This window comes from Drosophila subobscura, chromosome U, assembly GCF_008121235.1.
Source record: "Drosophila subobscura isolate 14011-0131.10 chromosome U, UCBerk_Dsub_1.0, whole genome shotgun sequence".
NCBI lineage: Eukaryota > Metazoa > Arthropoda > Insecta > Diptera > Drosophilidae > Drosophila > Drosophila subobscura.
Window position 1 is genome coordinate 4,501,897 of NC_048534.1, and position 22,582 is coordinate 4,524,478.

The window sequence follows — 22,582 nt, forward strand, 5'->3', positions numbered from 1 at the left end:
CCTGTTAAACAACAGACAACTGTTAACAGTTACTGTAACATTAGCAGCCACTTTTATGCTCACTCTCTTCGCATCGCGCTCTCTTTGCTGTTAAATTTCGGGACAAAGGGACAACTGCTAGCTTCGTGCTCAACGCTTCGTGCAACAACTCCAAAGTGAACTTCGTGGCTCTCTTCGGTTTGTAGCCGACTGGGATCTATGTTCGTGCTTCGTCCTGTAGCCGAGCGCCACGATTATGGGCGCCCCAACGATGACTTTGTGTAATCAGTGCGTGCTAGCTAAGTAAATTAGTTAGTATGATTTTAGTACGCAACGCTGACGGACGTATTCGCGGTTCGCAACAAACTTTAGCGAAGAAGAACATCGCGTACTTTCGCGTCGTGATATTTCCTCGGTGACTGCCTGTCTCTTGTGGAAGGGAAGTGCGCGCTCAAGTGTCGCTTGGATTCAATTTCAACATAAAGTCGGGGCTTTGCTGCTTGCGTCGCGTCGTGGGTGTCGCAAAACATTTAACAGTCAGTGTTCTGGATAAAGCATGCAACAATATATTGAAAGTTGTACGTAAGCAGATAAAATACTCGTAAAAGAAAAAATAAATACAGTGATAGTACAGAGAAACATTCCGGTAATAACTTGTATTCCCCTTGAAAATTTATAATAGATGGACTTTATCCTTGTACATACATGTACATACATATGTCGCAATGGAGCTTGGGCACTATTTTGACTTTGATGGAAAAACTATCTTCTATAACTATTGCACTTTCCAGGACTGTATTTTCTGGGAAACTGCACAGTGAAATCTGTCTTCAGTGACCTAAAATTTGATATAATACCGCCTCAATCATGTCTGTTGGGACTTCCCCTGTGTCAACACCTTGAGCTATAATCAACTTTTTAGTCGAAACTTCTTCAGTTTAGTTTCTCCCTTACCAAGAAGTTTCCCGCGCTCTCTCCCAAAATCCCTACCATTCTCTCGTATGGGGCTTCTTTGGGGCTGTTCGTCTTAGTGAACTTTGACTGTGAGTACCAAAACTCAAATAAAACTTAAATCCCAGTTTGAAGGCAGTCCAGTGCCAGCCTCAATTTCGTACCTCATTTTTCACAGAACGCTTAACGCAAATTGTGCCGAGTCCCCACTGCTCCTTTGTGCTCCATTCTCTGCTCCTTTCTTCGAAGCCAACTCTTGCGTTTCCCCTTTATATATTTTTTTTCTTGTATTTTTGCTGTGGAAAACTTAGCGCTCCATGGCGCTATTTACCCTTGCAGCTGGAGCTCCAACTGATGGTTCAGTCGTGCTCCAGTCGTCTTTCCCCATGCTGATTGCATTTTGGGGTGGTGGTGCTGGTGGCTCCAGTCGAGCGTGGCTCATTATAGGGCTGACAGTACTTTCCCCCCCACAAAACAAAACCAACAAGAACCAAAAAAAAAAAAAAAACGACAAAACCAAACAATCACAGCATACCTTCTGGCACTTGGAACATTCCAATGGCATTCATTTGAGTCCCTGAATTCGTTATGCAATTGCGGGTTGCTTTTTTTTTGTATCTGGAAATTTCACTTTGACTCTATCACGCCAATTGAATTAACTAATCCGCAGAATTTAGGATTTAATTTGACATTTAATTATTACAATTAAAAGCGGCGAGCTGCAAGCGGCAGTCAGCATGTGGCATGTGGGGAGAGCAGCCGCAGAACAATTACAGCAACAGCAACAGGAGATAAAACATGCGGGGGATTAGATCTCAAAGAGTAAAAGAGAAATATTGCACGAGTATTTGTGGTTTTTAAAGGTTAAAGGTCAGTTTTTTACCGTAGAAATAAGTTTGAGAGTTGCAAAAGAGGGACCAATTGGAGGGACATCAAGGGACTGGTTACTTTTGCCGCAAGAAAATACAAACGAATACTTGAAGGAAAAATTAAGCTCCTAAGATATATCAAAATTAACAATAAAAATTCCACTAGACAATTGTTTTTAAATATGGTCCTATATTTAAAAGAAAACTAGGAAAAACAGGATTATAAAATAAAACATCAAAAAGTATTAAAAACAAATACTCCAACTGCAAAGTTAAATTGAAACCTTAATAATCTTTGACTGTTTGTTATTCCTTATCCAAAACAAACTTAAAGTCAATCCCCAAAAATACAAAACTAAAAGCTAAACAGCAAATACTCTTGGTGAACCACGGCCGAACTTGTTCCTGCCAGAATATATGTATGTACATTATTTTTTTAAGCACATGGCAAAAGTTATGCAAATTAGTTAGGGTTAGGCAAAAGGGTTTGTATTTATTAATCTATACAAAAAAAACTAAACTCTGCTGTGTTGAAAAATATGTGTTAAACAAATATTAAGTGGTGTCGGGAAGTGATGACATTGTGCTGATTACATTTTTCATCGTAGAACTCTCAAAATTATTAATTTCCGGACATTGGCACCTGTTTTCTGTGACACAACTTAAACGATAAATAGTATATGCGGGATCACAGGCTATCAGTGGATTGACCTGAATGTGCCGCAGCTTCACGCTGCAACAAATGGCCAGTACATAGCTCTTCAGCCAGGTCACCATCTCGAAGTAGTTGTGGGTTATAACTGGAGGAAAAGTTGCTTACTAGCCACATGCTGATGGAAAACTAACGCAGCATGGAATCAATTAAACTCGCATTATCCTTGCCTTAAAGACACGCACACACGAACACACACACGAACACACACACGAACACACACACTCGTGGTCTCTTCAATTATTTAGCTCTGCCAGCTTCCAGTTTTCTCTTGAATAACCAAATACTACAGCAAAACTTTCTCACTATACACGTATTTTGTTGCTTTGTTTTTTAGTTTTTTGTGTAGCGTTTTGTGTAGTTTTCTGTGGCTTCTACGGTTTATACTGAGAGCATTTTGCATATGACAGTAAAGTGAAGTATCAATGTCTAAGCATAGGACAATCTTTAGTTCTTTTGAATATTTAGTTGAACTCTTGAAATAAATGTTTCCCTGCTTAAATATAATTAATAAAGACAGCAATATTTATAGGCTCCAGCAGTCCGCTATTCTATTGTGCTTCGTGCAGAATTTCAATGGATCAAATATAAATTAAAAACAAATTCAAAATTGTATTTTGGAGCACAGTGTTTCTCCATAAGTGGCCCATAAAGTAACTATTTTTGGCTGCATCCGTTGTGTCTGAACATATGTGCATCACTGTGTTTAGCCAGTGCTAATGAATAGGTGGGTAGCTATCAAATAAAACTGGTAGTCAACCACACAATTACAAACACACACACACACACACTTGCTCAGGAAGCCACCACACAGGCAAGCACACATACATTAAATTTATGTGTGTGTTTGTGAGGGCACATAAAAAGCATAGAAAAACATGATATTTTGTGCTGAAACTATTGAGCGGTGTTCCCTCGCGGTGGCATGCCTTCCAATAAGCGACATAAAATATGCAATAATACTTACACAAACACATACATACATCCAAGGCAGCGCACACACACAAGCACATGAACGCCCGCAGCGTATGCGGGAAATATTTTATGCAGTTTATGCGGCTGGGATGGAGTAGCGCTCGGTGCTGGTGCTTGGGTTGGGTCTGGGCACTGCTGCCTGACGCTGGGGATTCGCTAATTAGGCAATATGCACTTGATTGTGTTATAATCATTAAAACCGGAAATGCATGACCAACCGCCCCACAAAAACACACACACCAGAACAACTGCACCCAACACTGACACATGTGAGTGCGCGCTGTGGAAGCAAACATTTTCATTGCAAAAATGTTTTGCGTGAGTTTTGCATTTCTATCATAAAAACAAATAGAACGGCGGGGAAACACGAGGAAACACGAGGAGCGGGCCAACACACAGCGGCACCTGGTGATTGAGTTAGTTTTTCACTTTTCCCGTTTGCTGATGGGGGAAATTATAATTTTCTGCGAATATTAATTGCATTTTTTTTGTGGCATGCTTTTTTGCCAAAAGTGCAGCTCGCCAAATGACCAAAAGCCACATTAATGGCTAGTAAAGGGGAATGCTGAAGGGGTGTGAGGGGTAACGGATAGGCACTTGCCTTGAACAGGAAACGGAAGCACATGGGGAAAGCAAACACGTGTCGGAAAAATTTCTGCTCGCAACATTGTTGACACACACACGAGGCACCCCCCGCAGAACACCCCAGCAACCGGCACCCTGCAACGGGCACCGACAACGTCCGACCGACCCGCATTGCATATGTAAAGCTGCTTGTAAGCTGGCCAATTTTTTATGCATTTATGCATTTTCATTCTGCCGCTGCTGCTGCTCTCCTTTCCACCGCTGAACGCTGACAGTGCCCGCATTTATATTAAAGTTACCCGTTAAGAAAAATGCACAAACTGCTGCAACAACACAGCAACCAATCCGACACACCCCATACCACCATGCACAGTGCACTGGGAGGAAACAGGTGTACAAATTAGGTTTTTCGAATCAATTTTGCAAGCAATATTAAGCTAATAAAGAGGCCACTGGAGATAAAGCCAAGTTGTAGCTGGTAGGCAAAGTTGTAAGATGAATTTTCCAATGTAATAAGAAACATTTTTTCCAAGCTGTAAAGAGTTCCAAATAGGATTGTTTAATACATTTTGAGCTTAAGCTGGTAGAGGGCGTTTTAAGATGACTTTTGGAACCGAAAGTATAAATAAATGCATCCATTTTCCCAGACTCAAAGTATTATTTTCAAGTGGTTTAATTTTTCACCCTAATCTCTCTCAGTGCTCCATGATTCCCATGCTCTTGCCCAAATGCCTTTTTGTAGGTTAATCAAATGCAAGACGAAAAGAATGAGTAAGCAGCAACATGGGTGCTGCTTCTGGGTGGTGCACTCTCAAAGGAAGAAAGAGAGAGAGTGAAAGCTGCAACGGCTGCTGCTCCTGGTGCTGCTGCTGCTCCCGCTGGCTAGTTAGTGTATCCCGGGCGTTGGAGCAAACATTTTCCCATCGTTTTTATATACATACATTTCGCTTTGCTTTCCATATTAAAAGAAATTTTCCAGCTGAGAAAAGACAAGGCAAAGAAACGCGTAAACTGGGAAACTGGCAACTGACAGCCAAGATGGACGGCGATGTGATTTGATTTTTATTCTAAGCAGCGATGTACAACACAACAAAGGACACAGGACAGAGCTTAGAATGAATTATTGTAAAATGATGTTAACGCAATCTGCGGCTGTCTTATGGTGCAAACAAATTAATTAGTGAAATGAGAAACTGCAGATGATGGGAAGCTAAATGGAATTATGTTTTAAGCAAGAACTCAAAGTACTTTGAATGATAATTACAAGGTGGATAATATAAGCAGTTGGGAGGGTTTTGAATGATATAAAGCTGGTGGGATTCTTATGTCAATCAAATACAAACATTAACCATTTACACACCTTTTAAAACTTCCTTTAATCAACCAACTAAAGTCAATAGTTTGTAAATGATGTCTTAGAAGTCTACAGCAAAACTTTCCAGCAGCATAAAAATTCCATCTACATTCCGCTTTTATATCAAATTGCCAGACAATGTTGATGGCAATGGCAATCCGCTTGTATTTCGTTTAATTTAATGCGATTTTCTGCATATTACCAGCGACAGCTACCCCAAAGCTCCAAGGACTAAGGGAAGACCCTCCTGTCTCCACGCCCTGCCATTGCCAGGTGACATAAACAAGCCCTTTATTTGGCATTTTGCTGCAGTTTTTGACACGCGAAAGTAGCAGAACGTTTACACAAACGGAATGCTGAATGGCATGCTGAGAACGAGAGAGAGAAAGAGGAATGCGGATAAGGCAATCGCGTGAGAAATATGAAAAAGAGACAGGGAGGTAGATGGGTAGTCAGGTATATCGTATCGTATCGCATCGCATCGTATCATTTGTTATTTTCATTTTCTTCAAACGGGGAATGCAGGAATGTTGTCGGGGATTAGCCGACTGTCATTGACAGCTGGAAATCATAGACGCTCCGCCCCCCCTGCCCGTCTTGAATATATGTATGTATATCACCTCGGCCAGGCCAGGGCATTCGCTGGGTGTCCCTGCTGTCCCCGCTGCCGCATTTCATTGTTTGTCATTTAACGATTGACAGCTGGCGATAAACCAAAGTAGAATCGAAATGTAGAACTGAATGAGGAGAAACCTGAGCAGAAGTCACGGCGAGAAAGAGCGAGAAAAGAGCACAATAAGCGAAACGAAAACAAAATCGGGGAGGGCAAAAGCCCAGCAATCAAATAGAAATGTTAATGACGCAAACACTGGGCTGAGCAGAGAACACAGGCAGGAAAGAAAAGGTGTCAAAAATTGCTTAGTTAGTCGTGTCCTGCAGGTTGGGTTCTTTGGAGTCCCTTTGCTTATTTTTTTGGTGTCCTTTTCGTATACTTATTGGTGCTTGGACAAAGTCTGTTTTCCGGCACTGTCTGTCTGGCTATTTATCATTATGGCATTGTTGAAGTTTTCTTTTCCAGGAGTGATTTGCATAGGGAAAAGCAGATGGGATGAAAACCACTCATGGGAGGAATCAGTTGGTCGCTCGCAAGGACTCTCTCTGACTCTTTCTGGGTGGCTCTTTCAGGGACTCGACTCTCCCTGTCTGTCTCTGATTCTCTCTCCCTCTACCTTTTAATCAAAGCTAACTGAAGGATAACCCCAAATGGCTAGTGTAAATATCTACTCAAGTGATTTCTCTGGGGAGGAGATGAATCCCACTGTTCGATGAGCTCGGCATGCATCACTCATAATTTGGCCTACCAAAATGAGTGTGCAATGAATAATGAATGAATGGGAAATTAATTTCATGAATTTCTGCTGAATTTTTGATTCGTTCTTCATCATTTTTTACCGTTATTAATTTGTGTTTTCATTCGGGAAACCCCTCTCCAATCAAATAGCTGTCGTAATGCTTATGCCACGCCTTAAACTCATTTCATTTTTCACTCAATTACGCCCATGAATGTCAGGCTTAACCCCGTGGGCAGTCGAGTCACTGTCTCCACCTCTCTGTGTTGCCTGTCAGTTCTGGGAGGGGGCCTCGAGCTACCCATGTCATTGGGTCACGGATTTATGGTTCCATGGCATTCATTCCCTTTTCATTCCCGTTTGTTTGTGTCCAACGGTTACACGCCAACCGGTTAAGCCAATTTATTAAATAAAAAACCATTTGTCACATTTCGTTCAAGTTTTCAGCACGGCTACCCCTCTTGCACTCCCCCTCCTTACTCTCCGTCTCTCTGACTGCCTCTTTGTTGTGTTACTTATCTTTATGATATTTTGCCGCCAAAACAAAGCTAATAAAAGTGGAAAGGCCACACAAAAGGTGACAAAAACCAGGTAAAAAATAATAACAAAAAAGCAAGAAAAATAAAATAATAATAGAGGACAGGCTGGCATTATTCTTCATTAATATCCCACCTGGTCAACAGATAAACGGACAGCTAAAACGACAGCAGAGAAGCCAAACCAACACAATAGGCAAGGGAAAGACAGAGACGCAAGCGATACCAACTGGTAGCCCAAAGCTAGCCAGAAGGAAAATCCATGCGAAGGATAGGCAAACAGAGAGAAAAGCGAACAACAAACAGGCGGACATTGATGATCAACGACGCGGGGCCATAATAAGCAGATAATAATAATATTAATAATGAAAATGGCAGACCCTTTTTTTGTTTTTAGTACCCTTCGATAAGCAGTGAGTGAGTGAGAACTCTGGGGGGGTGTTCTACCACCGCAATTAGTTGATTGCCCGGGCACCACTCAATTCCATCAAGAATGATGGCAAGTCCTTTTTGGCCTTTCAATTTCATAAGCGATGGAACGACGTCCAAGTCCAAGTCCAAGTCCCAGTTGCAGTCCCTTTTTCCCAGCGATATCTTTAGAGTATCTATCTGTCGGGAGTCATTGCCATCGGCTGGCACTTACTCGGTGCTCGCACTCGACGGGAAATTAAACTTGTCCAAAAGCTTAAATGCCTCTCTCTCTCTCTCTCTCTGGCAGTTTTGCGCCTGACTTTTGTTTTCCAAGTTTTGCCACCCGCTCGGAAGGAATTCCCAATGGACGATTGTGGAGAAAGTAATCCCCATTCCACCCTCTCATCCTTGCCCCCTTTTGCTCGGTTGTGGAGCTTTCTAGCAATTAAACGAGGCATCCGACTTGGTCTCTCTCTTTACCCGCATATAAAATGTACAAAATGATACAAGCTCCTGCTCTCCCTCTACCCTTTTCCCCTTTGCTTCTCTGTAACTGGAAACGAATTGTGCGGTTAGCAAATGTTGCATGCTGCTTATGTGGCAAATGAAGCATGTAAAGCATTTACCCATACGCCTCGTTGGCCCACAAACTCGATTGGTTGTGAAGGAGCTGAGCTGATGCGTTTTATCCCTGACCCTGACTCTTGCGTTTTGGCCACAAGTAAATACGACTGTCTGAGTGTGTGTGTGGCAGGCAAACCCACATATTTCCATGTGGAAATTCTTTAGAAAATTGAGTCAGAGAAAATGTTTATGTGGCAGCAGACATAAATTTTGTGCAAAATGCAACATAACTGAGAAGATATTTTTGCCTTTGTTGAATTTACACCGCAACCTAATACACACTTGAGGATTCAATTAGTCAAATAATAAGATGTATGTTTGTGCAAATATTAGCACAAGTATTTGTAGTTGTGGCTGTTTAATGTATAGTGAAAGAAGAGAAGATTATTTGTAGATTTTTGGGAATTAATATTGAATAAAAATCAATTAAAAGAATCGCTGCCACAACTGCAGGGTATTTACTAGTCGACGGCAGCTGATGCTCTTTAAATTTTAATGAAAGTAATTACTCCACGCATTGATGGCAATCAAATGATTATACTTATCGGATTATAAGTATCCCACCGACTGTACGTTGATTTATGCAGCGTAGTTGCTTTAACTAAATTCAACATTAATTACACGTTAAAATTGTGTTTAATAAATTCCATTTAATGCACAAAAACAAAAATATTTCATAAGCAGCTTATTTCTAATTGAATGTCTTACATAATTCTTACAAATAATGCCACAAATATCTTATTTCATTTCTCTATAATATTCTTTGTGTAAATTATTTATTTGCTGTTCGAAAATTCAATGGAAAATTCTATTGCAAATCCTTTTGCTTTTACTACTTTGTAAATGTTAACCAAAAATCAATTATGAAAATTTAAGGCGGCGCTTAATCCTTTTAAAATTATGACTTCAGAATGTGCAGGGCGCAGGTCGGTTCATGGGTCAGCTTTTAACTCAATTTTCAACAGAGCTATTTTGTCTGTTTGGCTCACACATTTGCACCCATTTTTCCCACACTTATTTCCCTCGTTTTCCCTGCACTCATTTGAACAATTTGTAAACTGTTAACAGCTCCAGCCCTGCCCACATCCCTTAATATACAATTATGCATAATTTATGGCCACATAGATTGAGGCAACAGCAAGCAGGCAAGAGCAGGTGGGACCGAGTGGCTGCATAAATAATGGAATGATATTTAATAATGCAATGATGAGAAACTACACAAAAAAACGAGTAGGAACGTGTGAAACGCTTCGAACGTGTCACCACGTTTCCACTGCAAATTAATTTCTTCAGTCTGGCTATAATAACAATCTAATCTAATCATAATTCAGTGATCTGATAGATATGGTCATTCCCTACGGAATGGCAGTTTTAATTTTCTTTTATCTTCAAAATTGTGGACGCATCAGACTTTCGTCCTTTGTGGGCGTGCAAGGGGCCGGTGCGGAAACAAACTTGATTTCACATGAGTGTACACACAAAATTTGGTTTCCCTAGCTCTTATAGTCTCTGATATCGAGGCGTCAAACAAGACGGACGGACGGACAGTTGGACAGACCGACAACGCTATAGTGACTTGGCTATTGATGCTGATCAAGAACATATATGTATACTATTCGGGGTCGGAAACGCTTCCTTCAGTGTGCTACACTTTTCCACCACAAAAACAATATACCCTATTTACTCTTCGAGTACCGGCTATAAATAGTTGAAACCCGGACACGGGGCCTGAAAAGTCATCAAAATATACGGAATAAATGCATTGAAAAATTAAAAACCATTTGCCATTCATTTGTTGTTGAAATATTTATCGTTTGAGTATTTTATGTGCAAATTTTGTTTTCTTATATTTTTTACAGCGGCAACGCATCCGCTGCAAAGTCAACGATTGGCCCAGCGCCTGCAGTTATGCAATGGGAGTGCTGCCACATATTGCCAATCGGCCCAGAGGCGGATCAACAAATTGATATGCATAAATATTTGAGCATAGCAGAGAATCGAAAGTGAAGGAAAGTCTGAAGAAAGACGATAACAAAACGCATAGAAGAGAGCCAAAAGAAAGTTAGTTACCGTGGGAGAAGAGCAAATTACTCGACTAAAAAAAAGGGAAGAGAAATAGAAAAACGACAAACGAGAGCAGACACAGAGGCATAACAAAATGAAAATTAAAATATTTCCGTTGACAGCGGAAGCAGCAATGCTGCGACAGCAACAGCAACGGCAATGTCGGAAAATGAAATCGCAGCGGAAGCATAAAATGCCGGAAATATCCGCAAGGCTAATTGTTGCCGCCATCGCCTCGGCCATTTGCCTCTCACTTATCCTGTCCGTGTGCATGCCGGTGGTGCCGGTCCAGGCCCAAGAGCACGATATGATGCACGACCATGACCACAATCTGGATGATGATGATGATGATGTGGATATGCACCACCATCTGGATATGATGCATCATCAGCAGCATCAGGATTTTATAATTGGCGAGTCCGAGGAACGCGATCACATAGCACATCATTTGGGTGAGTTTTTTAGTTTGTATTAAATTTTTACAGAATTCTCCATCAACCTTGTTCGCAAGTTCCTTTTCCAGGGCAAAATAGTACGAAAATCGACACTGGAACAAGGCTGACAGTACATCCTGTTTGATCACTTTACGTGCTCCTTCGTTTCACTTTTCATTTTCCTTTACCGTGTGCGGGGTCACAAGGTCAAGTGGAGGTGCAGCCAAAAACTTTCGAGTATCAGCTCCTGCACCTCGTCTCCATTTAGAAAAGCTATCTGGATGTCATTTCAAGTGAATTATGTGACTGCCAGTGCCCAAAATAACACACGCACAGTTGGGCTCATTGAACAAGGAGTCGCAGAGGGAGGAGAAGGAGAGTAGCAGCGCGGTGGTGTGGCAGAGTGGAAGAGCGGTTGTGTGGCAGAACGGTGGTGTGACGCAGAATGAGCTATGGCGAAAGGGGGAAACGAGGACTGAGCACGTGCTTGGTTAGCTTTAGTGGCTGTTTAAGTTGTCATTGTCCTACCATAGCATAATTAAGGGGGGAGTGTGTCTCGTTACCGTTCCCTGTATGCGTATTGTGGCTTACTACCTGGACCTACCTCTCTGCTGCACATTCTGTGTGGATGGATCACCCACACATGCTGCTGGATCCGCTGCTCCCTGGACACTGACCACTTAAGTTTTCTTTGTCTGTGAGCTGTGCGGGGCAGCCTGCTACGGTTCAACCTTCTGGCCTGCCTCCCACTGCTCTTCCGCCTTCCATATCCTGTGCTCTTCCTCCTTCTGCTTGGGCTGCTCAACAAGTGGACAAACGTTGACATTTCCACACACAATGTTGAACCTCTGAACACATATCCTTATCCTCCTCCTAGAGCATGTGTCTCACGCCCCCTTTTGGGTCCACTGTGTGCCCTGTGTGCGTCGTCTGTGTCCTTGTTTGAGTATCTACTTATGACAAAAAGTGATTGACATTGTGATTGATGGCACTTTAGGTCGTCAGTTTCTGGTTTTATGACTTGACATGGACTTGACCGACCGGCATACGTACCATGAATTTTTTGTGGATCGCCCCGAAAAAATGGTTTTAAATTGGGATTTGCATATGGATTTGGCAGTGGAGAGCGAGCACTGCCGCGGTCTGCTGTGAGTCTGTAGATATTCATGGGTGTGCTGTAGTGGCCCAACAGAGACTCATTTGTGGATTTGTACACGCGATTTTCCTCTTTTCCCTTTGGTTAATTATAAATTAGTGCAAGCGAAAGCCGCTTTTCCGCTTTACGCTTGAACAATTATCAATTATTGTTTGGGTTCCAAATGATTTTTCATTGAATTTTCCCTTAGCCCCCCTGAAATTGTGTTTCTTTCTTTTCTTTCGCTGCTTTTTCCCTGCCAATTTGGATGCGCCTTTTTTCAGCTTTTCCGCTAGTGCTTCAGCTCTTGCTTTTCCTCTTCTGATGTAGCGGCAATTGTTTGACAATTTTTCAACAATTTCCCCACAGACTGCAGAAAATTTTGTCGCTCTGCACACACACAGACACATGCACTTTGCGCATTCTATGTCATTTCCCTTTTAGTCGTTGCCATTTTTTTTCTCCTACTCCTCTTGTCCATGTGTACGTATGTATGTTTGTATGTGTGTGTGCTTTTTTCACACGCTTTCGCATTGCAACTAAAAGTATGCAAGACTGTCGCTCTCTCTTTTTTTTGTGTGGCGCCTGTCGCTTGGTTGGTGGCAACGAAGCGGATGAGCTGCCGAGTGGAGCGGTAATCAAAAGGGGGTGGGTGGCTGGCTGGCTTGTGTGTGTGTTTGTTTGGCATGGTGTGTGGTGCAGGGTGGGGGCTTGGGCTGGTGACTGCAGCAGAACAATCACGGTCGCTGTTGGCCTTTGAGGCCGTGTCAGCGTGTTAAAGTGTGCGATGCGACGCGACGCGACTCTTGTTGTTGTTGCTCCCCAGTTCCCCTCCTGCTCCTTATTTGCTTTAGTTCATGTAATTTGTATTTTATTTTGTTGTTTCTGTTGCTAAAGCTGCTGGTGCTGCTGCTCTTTGGGTGGTATCCTGCGCTCTTGTTGCTTGTTGCTACCCTGGCAATTTTTCAGCATACCAATGCTGAAGGTGGTTTTGGAGGGGAATGCAGCAGCTAGAGCGGACAGATTATTATAAATCATTCCTCCATACACATTTTAAAATATTTTTAGCTTAGTTTAGTGCTAACACATTAATATATGTAAATCCTTCTGCCATCCAAATTTTTATATATGTATATTTAGCAATGCTTAGTTTGTTTTTAGCTTAAAATACTTATTTTAAATATATTTTGGTAGTTTTAAAACTCAAATTTACGATATCTTTTAGCCCTGCTTAAGTTTGTTAATTGCCTAAAATATTTGTTGTACATTTTTTTGTAGATTTTAAATTTAAATTAAATTTTGTTTCGGTTTCCCTGTAGTTTCTTCTCCATTCTTGGGGAGCCACTTTTGACTTTTGTTTTCCTTCACATTTGCTTTTGCTGTTGCGCTTTTATTCTTCTTTTTTTTTTTTTTTTTACTTATTGCCTTTTGGCAAATGTTTGGCTTTAACATCATTTTTCGCTGGACCCAACTCTGCTGTTGTTTTGTGCCGTTTGAAGTTGCCTTTTGTAGTTATTCCCCTCTTCCATTCTGTGTTTAAATTTAATTTACTGACTGTTGATCTGCTGCCTGCAGGCTGCCCATTGGGGAATTTCTAATCAAACTTGTCTTGGCTGCTACCACATATCAAATATGGCACACAACTCAATTAGCCACACAAAGTTTTGCGATGCGCCAGTTTCCAGTTTTCCAACTGAATATGAAAATGGAGAGCGAAATGAAGACAGAAAATGGAGAGGCAAATGGAGAGCGAAATAGAGACTGGGGAAATGGAGAGTGGTGGCAATGCCAATGCATAGCTGGCAACAAAAGAGCGACTCGACACCTGATACCTCTCGAGTTTAAAATTTGTGCTTACAAATTTGAGCTTCCAAAATGTTGGCTGCTGCTAGTTGGAAAGTTAAACCGACAGCTCCACAGCATGAGCTGGCTTTTGTGCCATGAGGGAAATGCTTTAAGCTGGCAACAAAGTAGGAGGATCCTCCGCCTCCGCAGGATGCAGGACTCCATCACGTGCGCAGCAACAGCCAAGTTTTATCATCAGCCATCGCTAGATTGATGGCTGGCACTGGAAAATGTAGAGAAAAATGGCTATCAAGACGCAGATAAGCCACAACTGGGCCACGTGATAATGGTCCCTAAGTATTACCCCCCCCCATTAGTCCGAGAATCCAAGCCCCTAGAACTTCTGTGTAAACTCTGGGGCGCCCCCATCTAATTGGAATCATTAGCCGGGCCATGAGCAAACACTTACCAACACTTACAGGAATCATAGACAAATTTGTACAAATTTACAGGCAGTTGTTGACACCTCTCTGCACCGGGTACACTGATAATCCGGGCGGAGGCGACGCACCGACTTCTGCCTGGCTTCCGTTTCGGTTGCTCTTTACCCGCCGGCAGCGTCTTGGTCTGGCCCTCCTGCCTTCCTGTCTGCTGGCTAATAAATCATCCCGAGAACAGACAGTGAGTGAGTGAGTAAGTGAGCGGAGAGGCTCTGAGGCGAGAATTGGCTTAAATGCGTTACAAAAAATCAACAGCAAAACAGCGGAATATACAGCTAGGTACAGGGGGAAGGAACACGAGAGAAGGGGGAAAAGAGACAGTCGGCAGTCGCTGCCTGTCGCTGGCATCAGGTGCTATGCTTCTCAGTCATCTTTTGCGCTCCCTCACTGCGTTTCATCCCTTTGGAAGAGTTCTTTTTGGGCAAGTAAAGTGAGAGGAAAGCGTAAATTAAAATCCCCAGAAATCGTGGCGAACCTATAGCTGTCTGCCTGTCCATAGATGTGGCGCTGGCGATGCCTCTAGGCGGGGCGGCATGTTTCGAGTTTTGCTCTTCTGTGCGTTGCTTTTTGTTTCCTTTGTTGTTGCATAATTTTGGGCGCACAACCAAAATATAAATTTTCGTTTGTTTGCTTTTGCTTAAAATACCCTGAAAAATGATTTCACAAGCGGGTGTATATTGTGTAGGTAAAATAACATATTTGCTGTATGTTGGATTTGAAATATTAGGAGTTTTTTGGTTTTAAAAAAAAACATTGCCTATAGATAATGCTGAATTTAGTAGGTATTAATAATTTAATAAAATAAAATATACAAATAATATTCACCGTATTATTAGAAATTATAAAAATGAGGATGATTATTTTAGGCGATAAAAAGAAACCATTTGATTCTAATTATATAAATATTCTTATTTGAAGAAGTACGATTATTTTATCAAAATTATATTTTAAATATCTTTTAATTGTCACATTTTTATCATATTTTTTTTTGTAAAAATTAAAATTCCAATTTAATTAGTACCTTCCAACAGCTTTTAGTTGCATAATTCTATTCCACGACAGCTTTTGTACTCCTATAGGGCATCCCCTTACTCCAAACTTCCCACGAAAACATTCAATTTTGTTTTTCGCTTTTTTGTGCATGTTTTGTTTTGGCTACGCCTTCGTTGTGTTTGGTGCTCCTGTTCGCTGTAATGGCATGGAGCAACTCCACTTGGCCCATGTACCTCCCCTTCCTTCCCCTCTCTTCTGCTCCTGCCTTGTTCGCTGTCGCTGTCTCATTGTCTCTGCCAGCGACAATGTTTGGATGGAAAAATTAAAGCATATTTCTTGGCACCGTGCCGTAAGATGGAAAAATGGCATAATAAATAAATCTACTTTGAATTAGCGCCATTTACTTTACATTTATTTCTGTGCCGCCCGTGCAAAATTTATAGCATCGTTCGTTCAATGTTCCTTTTGGCTCGTTTTTCTTTATTTAAAGATTTTCCTGTTACGTTTTCGTTTGTTGTTTCTGACAAAAATTGTGGGTGCGGTGGGCGGAGGCGGTGCGTGCTCTTTGGCTAATGAAGTACTGAGGTTAGACAGCGATTCTGGCTGAGGCAGCAGCCCCTAAAGGTGTGCAGCTAAGTGGACTCGCAAGTAGGTAAAATAGAGTCTTAAATTCTGATCAAAATGGAGACGCTTTAGTCTCTCTTAAAGGTAGCAAAATTTCGATTTCTGGTCTGGCAAGTTCTTCGTTCCATTTTGGGGAAAAAGCTTATCAAACATTTATCTGCAATTGCCACAGAATTGCTGGCAATCTTCAAAATGTTTCTGCCTGAGTTTTTCCCTTCATTATGCCTCGTTCTGCTACTTTTCACGGTCACGTCGTATTGCCTGCAAATCACGTCATGGAAAAGCATAGAAAATGCCAAGGCAACGAAACGGGAAAGAACTTTTTTGAACAACTTTCACAACTCTTTTGGGGTTCTTGTGTGTGTGGCTGTCTAGTTCCAGGGCACGTAGAGCAGCAGTCTCCCAGCAACATTTGTTGCCCCATTCAATGCGTTTTCCATGTCTGCACATGAGCCAAAAGCCACAAGAAACGAAAGGAATGCAAACGCAGAGAACAGAGCTAGCGAGAGAGGGACAGCTGGAGATGCTCGTAGAAGATGGTTTTTGGGCAACAAAAAATATTACAAACTGCAGTGGCAGCAGCAGCAGACAGGAAGAGAGAAGGGAAAGGGAGTAGTAGAGAGGTAGAGACTGAGAGAGAAACCCAAGTCGAATACGAAAGTTTCCTGATGTTTGCTTTTGCCGGAGACCCGACTTTGGTCACACTGCCAATCCCATTCGCAGTTAGGTACACCTCTCCTTCCTCTCTGTAGTTTTCTTGCTCCCTCCCTCCATCTCTTTCACTTTCCCAACAGATATCGAATTTATTGCATACTGTGCTGCAACAAAATGTATTTGCATTGCCTCTGCAGCTGCGACAAGTCGAAGAGAAGGAAAGTCTCATTTTCCCAAGTCCTTGCGTCCAGTTAGCATGTGCCTTGCCTTGCCGTTTATTAAAATGCAAAAATTGCAAACTGCTCCCACGCAGCATGAAAATTAATTGAAAATTTGTTTTGTAGCAGAAGACTCATGCCGCATGCCTGTCTGTCCTGTATGTCTGTCCGTCTGCGTCGCTTTGCCATTCAATTCGATTGCTCAGTTGCCAGCTTCAAATGGGAATCCATTTAGTTTATTGACTTGACTGTCTGCACGCACTGCACAGAAAAAGATAGACCAAACACACACAACAGAGCCCCCCACAAGTCTTGTCCAAGGTCCTTGCGCTGCTAAATAACATTATTTTATGTCAACGCCATGAACCCACTTGCAAAATTTTCGAAAAAATAGGAAAAATGTGACACAGAAAAAGTCGCACAAATGAAAATCAATAGCGGGACGAGATGCCCCAAAAATGGAGAGACTTTTCTTTAATTAATTTAAGCTTCAGGTGAATGTGGAAATATATGCGCTTAAATTCTCTACGAAATGTTTAACAAAATTCCAAACTAATTTTCTGTTAATTATGTTATCCAATCCAATGGGGGACTGGTGCTATCAATTCACATTAGCCAGGGTTTCCGCCCCATTGGCAGCTCTCCATTTTCCACCTTCTAAACATAAACTCATAAACGTAAATGTATTAAACCATTTTGGGGTTTTGGCATTCACTAAATATTGTACAAAGCTTGTTTGTGTGTGCAGTGCAATGCATTTAACTATTTGTGGGGTCAGAGAGTTGGGGGAGCCAAACCCCTAATCGATTCCAACTCCTGTCCCCCCTGTTGCTGCCACACAAAAGTCAAACTGCAACTTCATTTTGCGGCTGTGCAAATTACAAGCTGGTCGACCCGAACCGAAAGGTAAAGGCGAGAGGTTGAGAGTGCACAAAAACGCGTTGAAAAAGTGACTCTAAAATGTGGGAAGAAAAAATGCAGCAAAAGGAAAAGTTTGCACCCAAAGACTTCCCAGACTGCACAGTTCCAATGCCTCCACAGCCCCTTTACTTTACTTCCTTCTGTAGCTCCACCATCTCCACTTTCTTTAGCAGCTCTTCCTTTGGTGCTGCGGTTTGGCTTGCGGTTTTTGGGGTTTTAAGCTGCCACTTTCCCAAGTTCCAAGGAAAACGAGAAGGACAGGCATGTGAAGTCAAGGGACGTCAAGCCACGCAACTGAAAGAAGATATCTGTTTATATTCCTTACACACTCTCCTCCCTTACCACAAATTGAATTTACACTAAGGATAACCAAGCCAATATTAACTACAACTCTAAATGTATACTTACTCTCTCTCACTCTCTGACGCTTTAACCCACTCTCTTTGGCTCTCCTTCCCACCCGTCTGGCTGGCACTGGATCAACTCTTTTTCATGCCTTGACTGACGACTGGCACGAAAATCTCTCTCTCACTCCCTCACTCACAGCGGAAATGCAAAATAAGGATGAGCTACTTGAAGACATACGCGAGGATACGGTCGTCAATGCGATACCAGAGAAAGGTAAGTAGTATCCCCAACCCTTCTGCCCCTCTGCCCCTACTTGCTGCATCTCCCCCCTGTTGCAAAGCCAACAACTTGAATTTCCATATACGAGTGTTCCACAAGGCAAGTGGATAGTGTATGCGGTAGCGTCTCGTTTGCAGCAAGTTTTTTGAATCGTTTTGGCTGTGGGGTACAAGCAGCTGGTGATTGGGTTGGAATAGGTAAGGGGTAAGGGGATTTTAAATTATTATAAGAGTTAAGAAGGGAGAGGCAATAAAGATCTACATGCCTTGGGATACACACAGATTGCCACAGAAACTTTAATTTGACAACATTCATATTGTCATTTTGGATCTATATTTTTTTAATGTTTTATTTCTTATCTTATTTTACTTTTTTTCATGATTAATTTAATTGTATTATATTTTTTGTTATATTATAATTATTTATTATTATTTGATCTATGTTTATTTTAAACAACACTAGTTTTTTCATAATTTGTTACTATTTAATTTATTAAATAAATAAATAAATAAAATAAATAAATTTTTTATTTTATTGTTCTTTATTTAACATTTTTATAATAATTAATTTTAATTTTAATTAATTTAGTCAAAGGAATTAAATTTTTTGTGCCCTAACATCCATTTTTTGCGTTGTTTGTCATTATTATGCCAGTGTGTGCACACCTAAAAGTCAAAGCAAGCTTTTGGTCAAGTGTGTGCACAACCAAATTAAAGTATAATCTTTATGCCACACTTTCTTCAGTGTCCATACACCCAAAATAAAGATTAATTTGAGCAAATTTCAATCAAACAGGGCACAACAAATTAAAAATAAAAAACATTTTGAGTCAATTAAAATAAACTCCCATATTCATTGTTTTTTTTCGTTCTTAATTATGAGTTTAAGTGTATTTAATTGTCACTTCGTCGCAGGAGATATTGAGAGGGGGAGAGTGAGAGAAAAACAGGTCCTGCACCTGACATCCTTGCCGTGTTTTCATATCGTTTTACTTGTCCCCAGTGTTGTCACGTGCTCATTTCTTGTCTGCCAGTAGCCCTGCCAACTGCTTGCCCCGCCAGGCGCCATTAAGTCAGTTGCCTGTGCGGCATGCGTCCCTTTGCCTCTTAGGCTTCACATCTCAACCTGCCCCTGTCTCGCTCTCATCACCCTCTTTGTCTGCGAGTCTTTCTGCCTTTAGAGTTGCTTTAGCTCTTGTCGCAGTCTTTTTTTGCTCGCTTTTAAATTTTATTTATTGTAAATTGTATTTGAAACGTGCTGAGGTTCAGTTTTCTCTCTCTCGCTGAAAAGGCGGCCCGGGAAATGCTAAGCTTGTGCCCTTGGCACGGATATGGGAGAAAGTATCGCATGTAATTCGCGAGGATATGTCTGCACATGTGTGTGTGTGTAACTGTATCTGTAGCTGTAGCTGTGTGTCGTGCAACTTAATAGAGTTGTTTAGCATTTAAATAGCGCCATTTACTTGTTGTTGCTGGCAGTGCCGCTTCCACTGTAGCTGCTGCCTGTGCCGCTGCCTCAGTCACTGTTGCCTCTGCTACTGCTCTTTTTCCTCTGCCTCTTCCCCTGCATCTGCTTATTAAGTTGGAATGTCAGTCAAGTCGCAAAGACTTAATAAACTTGGCTTTAAGCAGCAGCAAACAGCCAACGAGTGGGGGTCTAAATTGCGTCTATGGCGGAGGCTTGAGAAGTGGCCCATTAGGCACTCGTGACTAAGCCAAAAGCAGTTTATAATTTCAAGCGCCCGGAGAAACTTCCGAATGAGTTAAGAGCCCGCCCCGTATTATCAGCATTCAAATTGCATTTGTTTTCCGGGTAGAAGTTTCCCGCGGAACTTAAAACGCCATAAAAGGCGCTCCACAGCCGACAAAAAAAATTAGCACAGCGCTTGCCGTTTATCCAGGGGATCCTGGGGGGTTTTGCAGCTAAGCCACGCACACAAGGACACCCAGGGAGCTCCGAAAAGACGCTCACAAAATTCACATAAACATTGTGTTAAGCACCCACGGGGATAAGTGCAATATATCCCTGAAGCATATGCACATTAAATCGTAATTTCATATGCCCATAAATCCACTAAACAATCACACTTTCAATCCCTCAAAGATGGTACCAATTTTCACACATGAACGCGTCAAAAGAGGGCCATAAAAACACACACTTGGACACACACTTACACCAAAGGATACAACAAACACAGACATGAAAGTACTCGTGTATCAATAAGCAAAGGAGGGAGAGACAAAAGGGGCTACTATAGCTAATCAAATGACTTGGCAAAAGGCGACAGACGATGACGAAACAGTTGGTCCTGCTGCTGTGTGTGCCCCCACAGCCATTGAGGACAGTCTGCTTCGGTTCGTAGAGAGCTGTCTGTGTAATGGAGCTTATTAGTGCGTAGGATGAGGTATGCCCATTATTATTATCAAGTGAGCCATGCTTCAAGAAACAAACAACAAACATACAGAGGGAGAGTCACAGAGAGACAGAGCAGCAGAAGCTGTGATGCTCTTGAGCTACCTTTATGTCTATATAATTTGTTCACTGAATCACCAAATCCTCCATGTATCTAGTGCATGTTAAGCAGTGATAACCCCAGCACAAAGTGAGAGTATCAGTGGAGCCACTCAAAACGTGATGTTTAGCCAGAGATTAGGCGACAATCAACCACAGGCTGAGGGCATGCATGACTCACAAAAGCAAGGCAAAAAGTTGCCCGTTTTTCGCGCGCACTTGGCTCGACGTTTTGTGCGCCGCAATTGAGATTTACGGCCGCATCAATAAACATCAAAAAAATATTCCACCCACACACAAGCAGCCTGAAAGCTACAGGACACACACACAGAGGCTAAAAGCTACAGGACACGGACACAAACACAGACAGCCTCCAGGGCAGCCCACACCCCTTGCTTATCGTCTTGTTTACGCATTTTAAGTACAAGATTGTTATGTGTTGATTTGCCTTAACCGATGCGTGCCCCGCATATGAGAGGCCAGGCTCCTTTTCAAGGAATTTCACTCCCCCCAACCCAGTTTTGTGTTATTTTATTTTATTACGAGAGCGGCATGCGTGGGGTGCGCAAAACTTTGCTTTGCTGGGATGTCAGCGACAAACAAGTGCAAACACAAACAATCAAACGAAAAGGCGCCCAAGTTTTAAGTTCACCCCAGCCTCCATGTCCTTCCCCTTAAACACAGCAAACCACAAATCTGTTGCATACTTGCGGGCGCGCGTTTAAAGTCAACGCGCCTTTTGGGTGTCGCTTCACTGAACAGGCCACAGCGCGCTGCCACGCCTATCCACAGCCAGTGTTTGTTTGTATGGTTGTTCAGCAGTGTACTTTGATTGACTGGTTGAGAGCTGAGTGACAGGCCTGGGACAGGGACCTTGGTCTAGGTCTGCGCTTCGTTGATGTGGGTTTATGCTAAAACACAAAAAGAGCAAAATTGGGCCAAATGTGCCACTGGATATCTGGCAGGGCCCACAAAGTAGATTAAATGAAATGGAATGCAATTTATTTTCATTAACCTTTAATTTGTTAGGTAATCAGTGTTGAGGGAAATGCTCATACATTGAAATTAGATGCCAGGCCAAATGGCAAACCCTAAAACAATTTTTCATACACTTTTAGTTAAATTTTTGGGTACTTTTGTTGCCAGCCAGCACTAGCCTAGAGCGGAGGTTCTTAACTTACAAAAAGCCAAACCAATGCAAATCCGGAACCCTCGTTCTAAGTTAATGTTGGCACACACACTGCACTGTCATAAATTTGCATGAACTTAAACACTTTCACTTTCTTTTCTTTATGTTTCTTGTAGATCTTCCCAAGTTTGGTGAACTCTTGCAGAATGTCACAGTTCCTGTGAGTCGGGAGGCGGTGCTTCAATGCGTTGTCGACAATTTGCAGACCTATAAGGTAAGTTGTTCGCCCCTCTCTTTCGCTCTTCTTTCAGCTTCCGCTGTCAGTCGGAACCGTTTACACTTCATCAGCTGAAAACGTGGCATACTTTGGGGCGCAACTTTAGCATTTTTTTTTTCCTTTGCGTGTCGTTCGTTAAACGCACAAAGCGCTTTGGCCCGGGCGTTTGTCCTGTGACCCTTTCTGTGACGCCCTTTTGGGGCCTGCCGCCGGGAGTACGTTTTGAGACCCCCTGGGCGCCACTTTGATTTCGTGACCCATAGGCAAACAAAACACACCAAAAAATGTATCTCAATGAATTGCCGAAACGAAACGAAAATAGCAAATGGACAGGGCATACACTCAGTTATTTTTGTGTGTTAGTC

The 22,582-nt window shown here is 42.1% G+C and overlaps 1 protein-coding gene across 2 annotated transcripts in view; it reads left to right on the top strand.

Moving 5' to 3' along the window:
* Window positions 1-319: 319 nt before the first annotated feature.
* Window positions 320-22,582, top strand: part of LOC117901814 (neogenin) — a 42,026-nt gene continuing 19,763 nt past the window's right edge. Inside the window, exons 1-4 of one of the 2 annotated variants that reach the window (XM_034812728.1) lie at window positions 320-557; window positions 10,205-10,861; window positions 18,220-18,294; window positions 22,117-22,214. In XM_034812728.1, the coding sequence (XP_034668619.1) occupies window positions 10,504-10,861; window positions 18,220-18,294; window positions 22,117-22,214 (531 nt within the window). In that variant the 5' untranslated portion in view covers window positions 320-557; window positions 10,205-10,503. The remainder of the gene's footprint in view (window positions 558-10,204; window positions 10,862-18,219; window positions 18,295-22,116; window positions 22,215-22,582) is intronic. The other variant, XM_034812729.1, reaches the window with a different exon arrangement.